A 13,577-nucleotide genomic window follows, 5' to 3' on the forward strand; every position below is an offset into this window, starting at 1 on the left:
ATTTTTGATCAAATCCATGAGGTACCCCTCATGGTTTTTGGTTGAATTTTGGCCATTTTAAAAAAGCTGAGCAATGCTGCCAGCAAGTAAGTGTTGGATGAAAGCAACTGTTTGGTGCTATTTTGGAGATCCAAAACGGCCTATAACACGAGAAAACAAGGCAAAAAAGCGCCCAATTTCCTTTATGCTTTGCATTCAATTGAGCAATAAGAATGTATGCTGTCTGCCTGTATATGAACTGTTATCATGGATTGAAACGTGGAGTACACGTAGAAAGTCAGATTCACAGCTTCAGTCGTTTATTTATGGGCAAAGCGAAAAAGTGAAATATATTAGCTGAACAGTGTTCATAGTAATGATTTCCAATTTGAATATCCCTGATAGACCAGTACTAGTATTTGATAGATCGTTAGATGATATGAGATGTACTAGCAGAATCCGACCAAAATCTCAAGTAGATCGCATAGTCGCAAAGTTCGAGTACACGAGTCATAACCATCATATCATGCGCATCATCAGGAAGCTAACATTATCAAGAAGCAAACTTATGGTACTCAGTCACCAAAGATAAAAATGCCTTGGTTCAAGCAAAATGTGTTGTGCTGATATACTCTATCTGGTTCATAAGAAAATGCTTGTGTATGGCCCATAGCTTGAGGCACTCTACATGTATATATATATATATATATATATATATATATATACAGTCCTATCAAAAGTAGAAATAAACATAAAACTTAATATATCATCACTGCCATTCCACACGACGAAACAGCATTGACATCTTTATTACTTTAAATTGCTACGCTACAGTAGTAATGGTAATAATATTACACATAGATAATTGATATGATATGTACATGAATGCAAAATGGCTCAAAGTAAGCACACTATTCATCATTCTATTCTTTGGTGTATTTAATCTTGTTATTCAACATGGGGCGTTGATTGATGACAACAGGCAAGTGCATATTTGGAGTTGTTGCAAGTCGATTTTCTGAACGAACAACAGAACCTATAGCTGCATTCAACTTGTTAGTCCACTGCTCTGGTGCGGCTGCTTCAACAACTTACACATAAAGAATCCAAACGAAGCAGCAGATCCAATCATGTACTGACTCAACATACTGATAGGGCTTTTGTTGCCTGAACCAAATCTACACATACAAAAAAGTTACTATGGACAATGGGAAATAAACAGGCATAAATCTTACCTCATGAGACTAATACTACCAAAAACAAAGCCAATACATAGGCCGACAGTACCGCCCATGGCAGCGCCCATTTTCATTTTCTCAAAAGTTGAAGGTTCCATGCTTGTATGCGTTGATGTTAGCCAGGGGGAGGTGATGTGAAAATGAAGAGGAAAAATGAAAACTGCAACATAAAACCAAGAAATGCGAAGTTATATGCCGGCTTTAAAAGCTCCTGGGAATTCAATACCAGCGTGTCAAACATGTTGAACAATTGACAGATGTTCCATCAAGAAGAATCCAGTAAAGCAGCAATATACAACATATAAAAGATCCTTGTCATTAATTTATATGTAGCGTACGGCGTATCTGTAAAAGAACGCATTTACCTCATCTCAATTGCTTGAAAACCCCCCAATAAATCTTTTGATCTGCTGATAAACTTTACTTGATGGAGTTGTCACCAAGCACTTTCCACAAGTTGGCTCAAGTGGTCAACATAAACAGCGTTTCTGTATTTTTCAATACACATTCTCTCTTTCTCTTACAGACTCTTAACGGCCAATACTATCAGTAGATAAGCAGATATCGCTACTAAATGAAGCCATAACGTCATGGAACCACATTTAGCATTTGAAGGATGGCTTTGCCTTAATTACAAGTCCGTGAGCTTCAAAATATCCATGACGACGTGGATAACTGCAACCTATTTTTTCTGCATAGTTTACTACACTTTTTACTCGATACAGCATGTCGACAGAGATACCAGCTTTACCGCCTCGTAAGATGGCCACAACGGTACAGATAGAAAACGAAGCCAAGACGCTGCTCGATTGTCCATGCTACTCACCCATGGCATTGCTCGCTCATTTGGAGACCTTCTCCAGTGACCACAAACACGTTTTCAAGCGCTTGGTTGTAGAAAACAACAACTTGGATCAGGAACCAACAGCACAAGACACACTGGAAGAGACAGAGGATTTGGATAGTACGCCCGCCATAGTTGTTGAAAGCACTACAACATCTCGATACATTTGCCAAGTGTGCCATGTGTGGTTACTGGTACAGCGCAACAAGGAGAATGCCGAGAAATGCCCAGCAACAGACTACCTGTGCCATCATTACCATTCGCAGAGCTTGGGTGGGTATGAATGTTGTGGATGTCAGTACTCATTGGCCACCGATATAAACGAACCTGTCTTGTCGATGACGGTGGTAAAGCGATTAGAAGCGACACGACTGAAGGCGAGATCCTATGCTGCTTTGATGCAGAATAAGGGAGATATGGATCCTACACTCGTCAGCACATATACCACAGTATTGGTCTACATCAGGGATCTGTTGAATGGCGTCAGGAGAAACATCAATTCAGTCAACCCCAACTTTCTTTCTCGTATTGGACTCAATGACGGCAGGTAAATAGCAACATCGACAGTACAGTGCACACAGCATATTGACAATGGGTACATAGTCATGCATTACTAGAAGCAATTGGATTTTATTTCGAGGACAGCTATTTCATGGCACCCGATATTGAACCTGGATCTCCTGCAGAGCAACGACTGAAGCTGTTACAACAAGAAATCATCCTGTCATTAGACACATTACGACAAGATATGGGTTCCACCACCGTCCCAGTAACTTCTGCAGAGGCCAACTTCAAGGTAAAGACAGCGGACATGCAACAGTTACTTGGCATTGTGCCCTCGCTTGAAACCCGGTACATTGCCAACAACGACTATGTCAACAAAGCCTATGCTTCCTTTGGACTGACATCAGGGGCTGCAGACACTTTGGTGTCGTGGGCCTACAAAAAAGCCATTAGCGAGCCTTCCATTATCATGGACGAATACGATGCGATGGACAGCTTGATGACGATAGCGAATCACACCAATTCTGTCGTGCTGCAAACATTGATTGCATGTGAGCGTAGTCAGGGAAAGATTGGCAGAAATGACATTGGAGATGCATATGCTTATTTTGGAGTGACAGCGGATGCTGCAGACGATGGACTCTTGACTGGGTTGTACAAGGTGAAGCTATCAGACGAACCGCTGGAGAAGAGCACGATTCAGGACAAGCTCAAAATCATCGCTATAGCTAGAAACAGTGCAGAGCTGATCCAGTTTTTGAAAGAGGAAAAGGGCATCACATCATCCACCAATGTCCAATCAGTGGAGGATCTGATGGGAGGTAAAAGAGAGAGAGAGAGTCTATGAATCACTGATATATTGACTTGATGTCTCTGAGATAGTTCCAGCACATATGATCCACAATCAGCAATCCATGTAAGTGTATTTCTTTTTTTTTATATATATCTTTCGTTATCATGCGCAGAGAAAGGAGAATGTCTGTTTGGGAGCCATCTTACTCACTTTGTTCTAAACACACCTGGTCTTGGTTTTTGGCAACTGACAGACCTGTCGGCTTGAACAATATAGGCAACACATGCTACTTTAACAGTCTTTTGCAGTATTACTACACCTTGCTGCCTTTCCGTGATACAATGATCAACATTGAGGATTACGTGGAGGATGAGAACAGTGAACCCAAGAAAATTGGCGGTATTGAGGTGGATCAATCAGAGATTCGACGTGCCAAGAAATGTAAGTAGTCTCGTTTCGCATCGACACTTTTGCTTATAGTGTGTCTCGTAGTCGTGGGTCTCTTGCGAGAGCTGTTTCTTAATCTTCACCAAACCAACGACAGAGCCATCTCGCCTCAGACTGACTTGGCCTACATGGCTTTGCTCAATGAAAAGGACGATCAAGACGATGCAGCTACTGCAGATGTCCCACAGTCAGAACAACAGCAGCAAACCTCTAAAGAAACTGATGTCAACATGGAGGCAGTGACAGAGCCTGTTTCAGACGAATCCACTGCCATGATGACGGACGATTCTTTTGCATCACTACAAACTGCTATGAAAGCATCTGGAGCTAGGGACGACCAAGTACCCGCGGTCTCTCCCTTGCAATCTAGTGAATTACCCACAGAGGATCCTCATGAAGATGGCATGGCCTCTATGCAGGAAGATATCCGTTCTGACTCGCCTCCACCAGCCTACCAGGACATTGCCTCTTCTTCCTCAAAGCAAAATGAGCCTGAAAATAAAAAAGCACCAAGCTCGTCGACTGCAAAAGCACCCAGCAAACCCAAGCAAAGACCTAGCGTGGATACGATGATGTTTGGCAAGCAGCAAGATGTCACCGAGTGTATGGGTAATGTCATGTATCTGGTAGAGGCAGCACTGAAGCCTTTGCATAAGACGGAAGATGGAGAGCAAGTGGATGACATGATCCGCCAAACATTCTATGGTAAAGCGCGTCAAATCTTGTCTTATCGTGATGACAGCACACTGCAAGTCGTCAAGAAGGAGATGGAAGAAGACTTTTCTCATGTGATTGTGGACGCGTCTGAAAGCAAAGATCTATATGATGGCCTGGACGAGTACTTTTTTGCAGAGCATGTGGAGAACTTCCAAGGCGGCCATGAAGCAACTCGCGAAGTAACAGTAAAGACATTCCCTCCTATTCTTCAGATCCTTGTTCAGCGAGTCCAGTTTGACAGGGCTACAGCGAACGTCTACAAATCCAATGCCAACATCCAGCTGGAAAAAACCATTTACCTTGATCGATACGCTGATACCAACTTTGATGCTTTGAAGGAGAGAAGAGCGGAAGTAGCTGAATGGAGAGCTGAGCTCGATAAATATAAGAAACAAGTTGCCGCCTACTCGAAATCAGACACATGCCATATGCCAATCCCTGACTTGTTGGAAGCCGCTGGTCAGGTCTTGCACGATTTCAGCTTAGAAGAGACATCAGAGGAGAAGAAAGCCAAATTCAAGATTGCATTGGCCTTATTACACAAGGAGGCTCAAAAGACCAAGCAGCTGGTGCAAGAAGGCAATGCTAAGATTCAATCACTCAAGGAAAACATCCAAAAGCAGTACAATGACTACACACAGTTGGCCTACAATCTGCACGCTGTCTTTATTCATCAAGGCCAAGCAAACTACGGCCATTACTGGGTGTATATCTACGACCACAAAGGAGACCAGTGGTGGAAATACAATGATTCTTTGGTGACCAAAGTGAATGAATCTGAAATTTTGCATGATACCACTGGCTCTACCGCAAACCCTTATTTCTTGGTCTACGTAGATGCTACTAAAATGGATGATTGCGTAGAAACGATCAAACCTAACCATGTATAAATATGAATAAAACCCCATATCATGATGTCAACTGAGCCTCAATGTGCACTATATTTAATGCTGAACTGTGCTTCCCTTTTTCTTGTCTTTCTTTTTTCTAATTTCTCTTCAACTTATCATTATCAACATGAATCAAGGATCTCCTCCTCCTCAGCTTCCTCCCGGATGGTACGTCAAGAGCTTCTTTAGAACAATCATATCACCATTAACACGTATAATACAGGATTGCTCTCTGGGATGAAACAACACAGCGCTATTATTACGTCGAACAAGCAACTGGCACAACACAATGGGAGCTTCCAAACGGTGCATCAAAAGCAGCTGAAGCAGGTATGGAAGGCGCAGGAGAAGCATCTAGCTACGGCGGTGGATATCCTCAGCAATTACCATCACCTTACCCTCAGCAACCTGGTGCTTCTCCCAATGCTGCAGTTGCAACCGCTTATCCTACGCAGAACGGCACTCCAACAGGTGAATTAAACCCTGATGGCACCGACAGAGGTATTGGCAAAGTATTTACAGGTCTGTAGAATGTCTTGGCATCAACAGTGGAAAAATAAGGAATGTCATTGTCAACTGACATGATTTACATTATTATTAGGTTTTTCTGGTGGTGCTATCACTGGTAGCTTGATTGGGTAGGTACATCACACAATCAGTTGGAAAAAGTACAAGTGTTCAGATGTTATTCTATAGTTTCGCTGCAGGCAAATATTTCAACAAACCCAAGGTAAATTCTCCGTTGTTTCTCTTTTTTTTTGCAGCAGGTTTCTAAACAGCAAGTTTCATTCGACAGTATCAGAATCAGTATCAGCCTCCCCCTCCCCCTCCCCCTTCTGGTGGATTTGGATTCAACAGTTTTGCTAACAGTTTCGGTGGTGGAAATAACAACTATGGTGGACAGCAAGGTGGCTATCACGGCCAAGGCAACCCTTATGGTGGTCCCCCTGCTGGCCCTGGCGGTTATGGTGGTCCTGGAGGTTATGGAGGTGTTCCTGGCTTTCCTGGTTACAACCCTCCTGTTGCTGGCAAGAAGCCCGGTTGGTAAATGCTTTACATCTCGTATTTCATCATTTAATAATTAGCACTGTAAAATAAATAATCAAACACTTTATATTCATATGTTTCATTGGACCTCACTTCATTAGATCAAGAAGGGAGCGGGGAGCATTGAATATTATGTTGATTCAAAAAGTGATTTTGCTGGGCTACATGTTTTTGGCATAGTGATTGGTTGATCAGGCTAGAAATGGACACGCATAAAAGAGAGGATGTGTCTGATCAATTGGTGCACTCACATGCAAGCAGCGAAGAGAGCAGCACTCTTTTACTCACCCTCAATAGAGTTTATGACTGAAGCCGATCTTATAAAAACCGTTTAAAAATGGTGAATCCATGTCAAGTATTACCACATGAAATTTGAGTATTATCCTGGATCAGGTCAAAGATAAAAAAGCAACTAGCAGCATGTTGATTGGTATACAAGCAACGGAACCCAGTCGTAGAGAAGGCAATCATGACCAAAGAAGGCTCTGTCATCAAGATCCATTACCGCCCAACAAAAAAAAGAACGGCGCTGGCTCTTTTTATCAATATCCTCACGTAGGATAGAGAACCGAGTCTTCTATACAACGAACTCTTGAAGCTGGTAATGACTCCTAGCCTCGAAGAAATGCGGGGGGGGGCGTTTCCCTTCAAGGAAATCGAGCTGTGTTTGGTAGCTTGAATAATTCTACTAATGTCACTATTGAGTGTCATAGATATGATTTTAAAGTACTGCAAATTAGGGTACTTTTATACAAGATACTCGACAAGGTTGCGCCAGAGAGTTTGCTCTTCGTTTGACACTTTGAGTATTGACTTTATTTCTCATCTACGATGGCATTCTGTGCCAGCCAGGTGTTCATTTGATCGCTGCTTTTGGTAATTGTTGTATCAACAGATGCAATATTAGCAAATTAAAATAGAAATCAACAGGAAGACTTTAAAAATAACCAGATACGAAAGCTAATGGTTTATTAATTGATTCAAGCACATCTTCACTATATATACTATAAAACATTCAAAAAAAGTAGACAAACAAATCATATCCCTTTCAAAATTTTAAAGAATTGTGTGCCGTACAAGGTGAATAAAACCACAGGCAAAGCCAGCAATGGGGAGGGGGTTTGAGGGAAGAACATAACGTGTCTAATTCAACACTGGATAGCATTGATTTATAGGGGGTTTTAACGTAGCGAAGCAAAGGTGAAAAGCCATAGTATTCAAGCAGCAAACTTGGGTTTTCGTTTCCTTTATTACCAAGCTTACCAACAACATAACGTATCAAAATTTGCGTGAATTAGTCTTACTTAAATCAATATGCCTCCTATTCGAATTAAAAATTGCTCAAGCTACAGAACTGCCTTTCCAGTAATTTGCAGCTACCAAAGATGTGATTTATGCCGTGTAAATAAACTCTATAGAGCAAAACATGACCAAGTTTGGCAGCTTTCAAGCCTTCATACCTTGACATGTAGACCTTTCTGAGCCACCGGAGTGACGCCAAACAATTGTACTTGAGTAGTAGTAACTTTCTGACACCTTTGCTCAACTTTTTGGGCCAAAAAAAAAACATGGCCAAAAATCGACCAAAAGCCATGAGGGGTACCTCATGGAAAACATCAAAAAATCAATCGATCGCATTTTTGATCCCAAAAATGAAGACTTTTACTATGGTACATATCAGATCAAAATGATTATATCGATCCAACGCAACCTCTGAAACCACTGTTGTGAGACTTTGATAAGCAAAATCTCAACATTCCGGCCAAAAGCCTCATTTCGTATTTTCAAACATTGCTCGATAAGTTCAGTCAAAATACCACATAAAGTAAGCACCATTAGATGCGTCTTGAAAAGTATTCCAGAGAAGCTTAAGAGCAGACACCTGAGTCTTTACAATTTATATAGTCGAATCTTGCAAAATAGACAAAATGTGTCGAATTAGAATAAATCTGGCCAATCTTGAGCAAAGGCCAAACGGACTTTTAATTTGGATTGGCTAACAAACCTGAATGTCATCCGCATCACGAAGCCAAACGTTGCTTTTGAAAGCTCATAATATATTGTCATTTATTCTATGGTTTTGCACACTACAATTGTAACCTACACTAGTGGCATACCGTGCCTATCCATTATCCCCATTTACTTTTGCGACCAAGCTCCGTTGTCTATGAAACTAATGACGGTTGTTCCTGAACAACATTGCGTTTCCATAGACGGATATGAGGGGTGCCATCTTCTTCAAACTCTTCGTCATCCCCATCCTCAACGACAAATCCTAGTTTCTCGTAAAAGCCTCTCTTCTCTGAAACCGCGTGCAAATAGATTGTATGATATCCATTGGCTTTGCAATATTCGATGAATTCTGCAATCAATTTTGGGCCAATGCCTAATCCTCGAGCATTTGACAGAACTGCAACCCTGCCCAATCTAGCTACATTCTCTGAAACACGAACCAAGCGAATAGTCCCAATTGAATGATTTGGCTCCACCGAGCCATCTTCATGATGCTTGTCTGCTACTGCAGCCCAATGCTCTGCGTCAGGATCATCTCTGTTGAGTAAGTATACAGTAAGATCCAGTTGTTGAGAGTGTGATGAAATTTGTCTTGAGATACATACTCATCAGTTACTACATTTGGTAGATAGCCCTGTTCTACCACATATACTTCACGACGAACGTGGTATGCTAGTTCCAATTGATTTGGTTTTTCCAAATGGAGAATCTTGACGCTGGAATACTTGCAATTGCTTGCTGTCATAGGTTTTAAGTAAGAAAAAGGTGCCTTGAAGAACTCAACGTTGCAATTAGGGGCCTTTTATAAATGTAATTTAAGCAGATTTAATTTGCGCAGAGTCATAAAATGTCAGTTAGCGTAAAATCCGAGAATGCGGGGAGTCTCTTTCGCCAGAGTCTAGTTTGTTTAAAGCCGCTTGCGTGATTTGCAATTTCAAGAAGGTGCATTTAGCTGTTACGCTTGCCACAAAGAAACAAGGAGTCGTATAATGTAGAGCCGCTACCCAAATCAATTTAGCAGAAATATTCATTCAAAGATCTTCATAATAATGAGGTATTGTGTTTTGATCATAGCAAAAGAGACCCTTGCGTTTGAAATGCCTTTCATGCGACGTTTGCTTTATCCGATGTTAGTCAAACTTCTTTGAGAGTCTGCCCGATGCCAATGTCTTGACAAAGTAGCAATTTGAATATCCCTTTGTATTCATACCAAGAGCCGGTCATATGGAAGAAGCATGTTAGGGCTTTTTTTACATGGCTTTTTCAATAGACCACAAATGATAGACCTCTACTGTTCCAGACAGAACCACACCGTTTAAATTCAGAAACAATATTCCTTCTCCCGAGCTCATTATACACAAACAAGATAAAAGCCTATCAGCACTAGAACAAAGGCTTGCTTAGACAAAAGCCCATGCGGTCATGAACAAAACGGCAATGTACTTATAGACAAAAAGTTTTTATTTTGCTTCCAAATAGTAAAGACATAAAATTACAGAAAAAAAAACTGGTAAAGCAGGATCAAATAGCTATATCTATACGAAAAAGCTCACAGTTTACAAGAACTTGAATACACTAGGATAGTGAAGGAGACGCTTAAGCAGAGAACTCCTTGATCTTAGCCTCGATGCTGGCAACGTTGGCACCGACAACCTCACCGAGCTTCTCACCCTTTCTGAAGTACATGATGGTGGGCATGGCACGAACTTGATATTCAGCAGCAACATCCTGTTGTTACAAACAAGAAAGAATGAATACACACTTGTTTGTATGAACCGCTGCCTTTTTTTCACTTTATATACTTACAGGAACTTCATCAACATCAACCTTGGCAAAGACAGCATGATCATATGCTTCAGCAAACTTGTGGAGCTTGGGAGCAATCAACTTGCAAGGACCACACCAGGTAGCATGGAAATCAACAACGACGAGCTTATCTTGGGCGATCAATTCCTTGAAGGCTTCGAGAGACTTGGGTTCCTTGAATTCAACAGACATTTTTATATATTATTATAGAGTAATGAAATATAAAAGAGAGAAGAAATTGGTAACGCGTTTCATGGAAGCTATATTTATACATAAATTTTTTATACTCTCTCCATTTTTCATGGGAGATTATTACTAATGACGCGCTTTAGCCATGATCATTGGATGAGAATCAAGGCTTATTCATCTTTTGTTCCGATGTCAAACCCCATTACCTATTAGCTGAATAATTCGAGAGCTAAATGATGCGGCCATTCAACCATCACTAAATGGCCTTTCCTGAATGTTCTCCTGCGAAACGAGACTAGCTCATTGGTTGCCACACCATATTCAATAAGCATTCGCAATGCTTGTGGCATGTTGCCAAAACACACTTGATCTCATCAGCCGATTATCGAACACGATTAGCAATCAGAAAAGCGTAGCATTACCGCATAGGCAGTATAAGCACTCTGACACATCAAATGGAATGCAATGTATTCAACGCTTACTTCCCATGTACTGTACATGGTGCAGCATTTTATGTATAAAACTGCTCTTTTCATGTCTGATAAGTACAGCTTGGGAGTAGGAATACATATACGTATATATATATATTGATGAGTTTTATGCTTATATGAAATAATACAAGATAAAAGATATTGCGCTGATGCTTACTGTTGTCCAGTCAGACACGTTGGATCGTAATGTGATAATGTACAAGAATTTGTCGGCTCCAGAAACAAGCTAGGCAGCAAACGGGGAAGTGAGTGGGGGAGAAAGAGAGAGAGAATATTTGATGTATAGTTGTCACCCTATCTATTGATAATACTGTTGTTGCTGTTGCTGTTGCATTTGCTGCTGCTGCTGCTGTTGTTGTTGTTGTTGTTGTTGTTGTTGTTGTTGTTGTTGCTCATAGAGAGGTTGATCTGGTGTGAAATGAGTGTCATTCAGCCTAAATTCAAATGGAGGAGCACTTTGCTGCGTGTTTAATAATGCCAAAATCTGGTCATTTGTCAAGACAACATCATCGCTGTACAATGGCTGGCCAATCATCTCAGCAATGTTCATATTGTAGGTACCTGATCCGCAAACATGAACAACGTGGCTGATAAGCATTTACATATTACACTTTACCTTGCTGCAGTAACAATTCAAGGGCACTTGGATCTGACCAATCCATGCTATCAAAATTCTGAAGAGCGTTATTATTGCTGTCAAGATGGTTGGTGCTGTAGTTGATCTCTGGCTCGGGTATGGTCTTTTCTTCTGTGATGGGAGACTCGACGCCAGCATAATATCTGTCAAATGGATTGACGTCTTCTTCTCTATCAGGTGTGGCCAGCGCAGACGAGGTGAATGGTTTGTAGGTCTTTGGGTTGTTATAGTATCGATTGACAGGTCGTGTTGCAGAGTAAGACGAAGAAAGCATCATGCCATTGCCATTATTCTGGTTATAAGCGGGATTGTTCTGCGTAGGTGTCGTGTTGTTGTTGGGCGAGGAGGACAGATCACCCGAGTACAAGGGCACAGAAGAAGAGTATTCGTGGTGTGTCGTCTTTGGTGAACTGCTCAGTCGTGGAGAGTAAGGAGAGTAGCGTCTGGATGTTGTTGCGGGTGGTGATCCGATATGCATGTTAGCAATAGAGCGATGGAGTTGGCCACCAGGAGAGCCAGGAGGCAAGAAGCTTGGCATAGAGGGCGATACGGAAGCAGCAGCATGATGATAAGCATTGTTATCTGAACTGTTGATCGTCACAGGCATGGTACCACCACCACTGCCACTGCCCTGGAAAGATCGAGGTCGCTGTTGTTTGAGAGTCTCGGGTAGGTTCAAGGAACGAGAGGAAAAGGGCAACGGTTGCGAATGTCGATTGGCAAGGCGATTGCTTCCAGGGCTTCTACCTCCCTTGGCAATATCCCGTTCTTCTTGCAATCGCTGCAGTAAGATGGCCTTCTTACCGGTAGCAGGCTTACCTCGTTGTCTCAGCATTTCCTTGAGTTCAGATACTGTGATATCATCAAAATCTACCTTGGTCAATTGATTGTCCAATTGTCTCTGATGCGATTCAGCATCAAATGGCTGGTTGCTGTTTGGCCGTGTGACACGTTGAATCTGGATAGGCATTGTGCGTGCAGGAACCGAAGAAGAGAGAGGTTCCTTGGACGAGAGACTGTCTTCTCTATTGTTGTTGTTTGTATTCATGACGAGGCCGCCAATCATAGCAACATTAGCAGCAGGAGGTGTAAGCGGTGGATGCTGTGTTGGTGATGGCGTGGGCGTAGAGGATGTATGTGTTGGCTTTTGCTGATCTTCTGCTGCTGCTGCTTTGTAGGGCACATGTTCCAGGTTGATTGCACTATCTTCTTTAAACGGCGGCACGGGAGAGGTCGATTGGTGTGTAACAGTCGATTTGGCGCTGTTGCTGGAGGAGGAAGCACGTTTTGATGTGGTATGTTGCGGTTGTGGCGATGTAGAATATTTCTTGCTGGATTTACCTTTTGATGATTGCAATGCTTTAGGTGTATAGTTTACCCTGAAGCGAGCTTGCAGTTCATTAAACCGGCGTTGATGATCAATTTTAGCTTCATTGGGATCGTCTTCATGATCATCCATGTTGGATTTGCCGACTACATGTTGACGACGGTTGCTCTGCTTCTTCTTGGTTTGCTGCTGCTGCTGCTGCTGCTGCTTTGTGGGCTCAAACATGGCTGTCAAATTGGACGCTGCTGTGTCCCCTTGAGCATGCTGTTCTGAATACGCATGCTGATCTCGTAACAACTGATGTTGGCGTAAAAAGTTTGGGTCCGATAGCAGAATAGCCTCTTGCTGTGTATCTAATGTGTGCTGGTGCTGTGGTGGTGGATGATCCCAGTGGGCGCTGTTGGTGTCAAACAGAGACGGTTCACTAAAGAGATTGTTGGAGTCAAATTCAAGCTGGTTGTTTAGAAAATCAATTGGAGATTCCTGTGGTTCAACAATGTGGTCAGTGGAGTCGACATGTGCATTTGGAAAGGTTGCATTGGATGCGTTTCTAGAGTGTAGATGCTCGCTGTTGTCTGTGAAATTGGGATCCTTTTGGTTGTAGAAATACATGTCTGAGCGAACAAGCAGAAAGAAAGGAAGGGTAAATGGAACG

General features: G+C 42.1%; 7 protein-coding genes across 7 annotated transcripts; 3 read left to right on the forward strand and 4 right to left on the reverse strand.

Annotated features, from left to right (window-relative positions):
- Window positions 1-902: 902 nt before the first annotated feature.
- Window positions 903-1,315, reverse strand: ATC70_007108 (uncharacterized protein; the record flags this gene model as incomplete). Its single annotated transcript, XM_064826372.1, has 3 exons — window positions 903-1,021; window positions 1,075-1,157; window positions 1,215-1,315. 3 exons carry the CDS (start codon window positions 1,313-1,315, stop codon window positions 903-905), a joined length of 303 nt encoding a protein of 100 aa, XP_064676470.1.
- Window positions 1,316-1,943: 628 nt separating this feature from the next.
- ATC70_007109 (uncharacterized protein) lies at window positions 1,944-5,412 on the forward strand (the record flags this gene model as incomplete). Its single annotated transcript, XM_064826373.1, has 5 exons — window positions 1,944-2,608; window positions 2,665-3,386; window positions 3,448-3,481; window positions 3,612-3,799; window positions 3,851-5,412. 5 exons carry the CDS (start codon window positions 1,944-1,946, stop codon window positions 5,410-5,412), a joined length of 3,171 nt encoding a protein of 1,056 aa, XP_064676471.1.
- Window positions 5,413-5,539: 127 nt separating this feature from the next.
- Window positions 5,540-5,942, forward strand: NAT10 (N-acetyltransferase 10; the record flags this gene model as incomplete). Its single annotated transcript, XM_064826374.1, has 2 exons — window positions 5,540-5,580; window positions 5,636-5,942. 2 exons carry the CDS (start codon window positions 5,540-5,542, stop codon window positions 5,940-5,942), a joined length of 348 nt encoding a protein of 115 aa, XP_064676472.1.
- Window positions 5,943-6,094: 152 nt separating this feature from the next.
- On the forward strand, window positions 6,095-6,460 carry ATC70_007111 (uncharacterized protein; the record flags this gene model as incomplete). The annotated part of the gene is made up of 2 exons (XM_064826375.1): window positions 6,095-6,142; window positions 6,209-6,460. The coding sequence occupies 2 exons, from the start codon at window positions 6,095-6,097 to the stop codon at window positions 6,458-6,460; spliced, it is 300 nt and encodes a 99-aa protein (XP_064676473.1).
- Window positions 6,461-8,624: 2,164 nt separating this feature from the next.
- Window positions 8,625-9,217, reverse strand: ATC70_007112 (uncharacterized protein; the record flags this gene model as incomplete). Its single annotated transcript, XM_064826376.1, has 2 exons — window positions 8,625-9,009; window positions 9,078-9,217. The coding sequence occupies 2 exons, from the start codon at window positions 9,215-9,217 to the stop codon at window positions 8,625-8,627; spliced, it is 525 nt and encodes a 174-aa protein (XP_064676474.1).
- Window positions 9,218-10,068: 851 nt separating this feature from the next.
- ATC70_007113 (uncharacterized protein) lies at window positions 10,069-10,470 on the reverse strand (the record flags this gene model as incomplete). The annotated part of the gene is made up of 2 exons (XM_064826377.1): window positions 10,069-10,200; window positions 10,279-10,470. The coding sequence occupies 2 exons, from the start codon at window positions 10,468-10,470 to the stop codon at window positions 10,069-10,071; spliced, it is 324 nt and encodes a 107-aa protein (XP_064676475.1).
- Window positions 10,471-11,256: 786 nt separating this feature from the next.
- On the reverse strand, window positions 11,257-13,534 carry ATC70_007114 (uncharacterized protein; the record flags this gene model as incomplete). The annotated part of the gene is made up of 2 exons (XM_064826378.1): window positions 11,257-11,519; window positions 11,575-13,534. The coding sequence occupies 2 exons, from the start codon at window positions 13,532-13,534 to the stop codon at window positions 11,257-11,259; spliced, it is 2,223 nt and encodes a 740-aa protein (XP_064676476.1).
- Between the last annotated feature and the right edge of the window lie 43 nt (window positions 13,535-13,577).

The sequence above is a fragment of the Mucor velutinosus genome (genome assembly GCF_035048745.1).
Source record: "Mucor velutinosus strain NIH1002 chromosome Unknown tig00001549, whole genome shotgun sequence".
Taxonomy (NCBI): domain Eukaryota; kingdom Fungi; phylum Mucoromycota; class Mucoromycetes; order Mucorales; family Mucoraceae; genus Mucor; species Mucor velutinosus.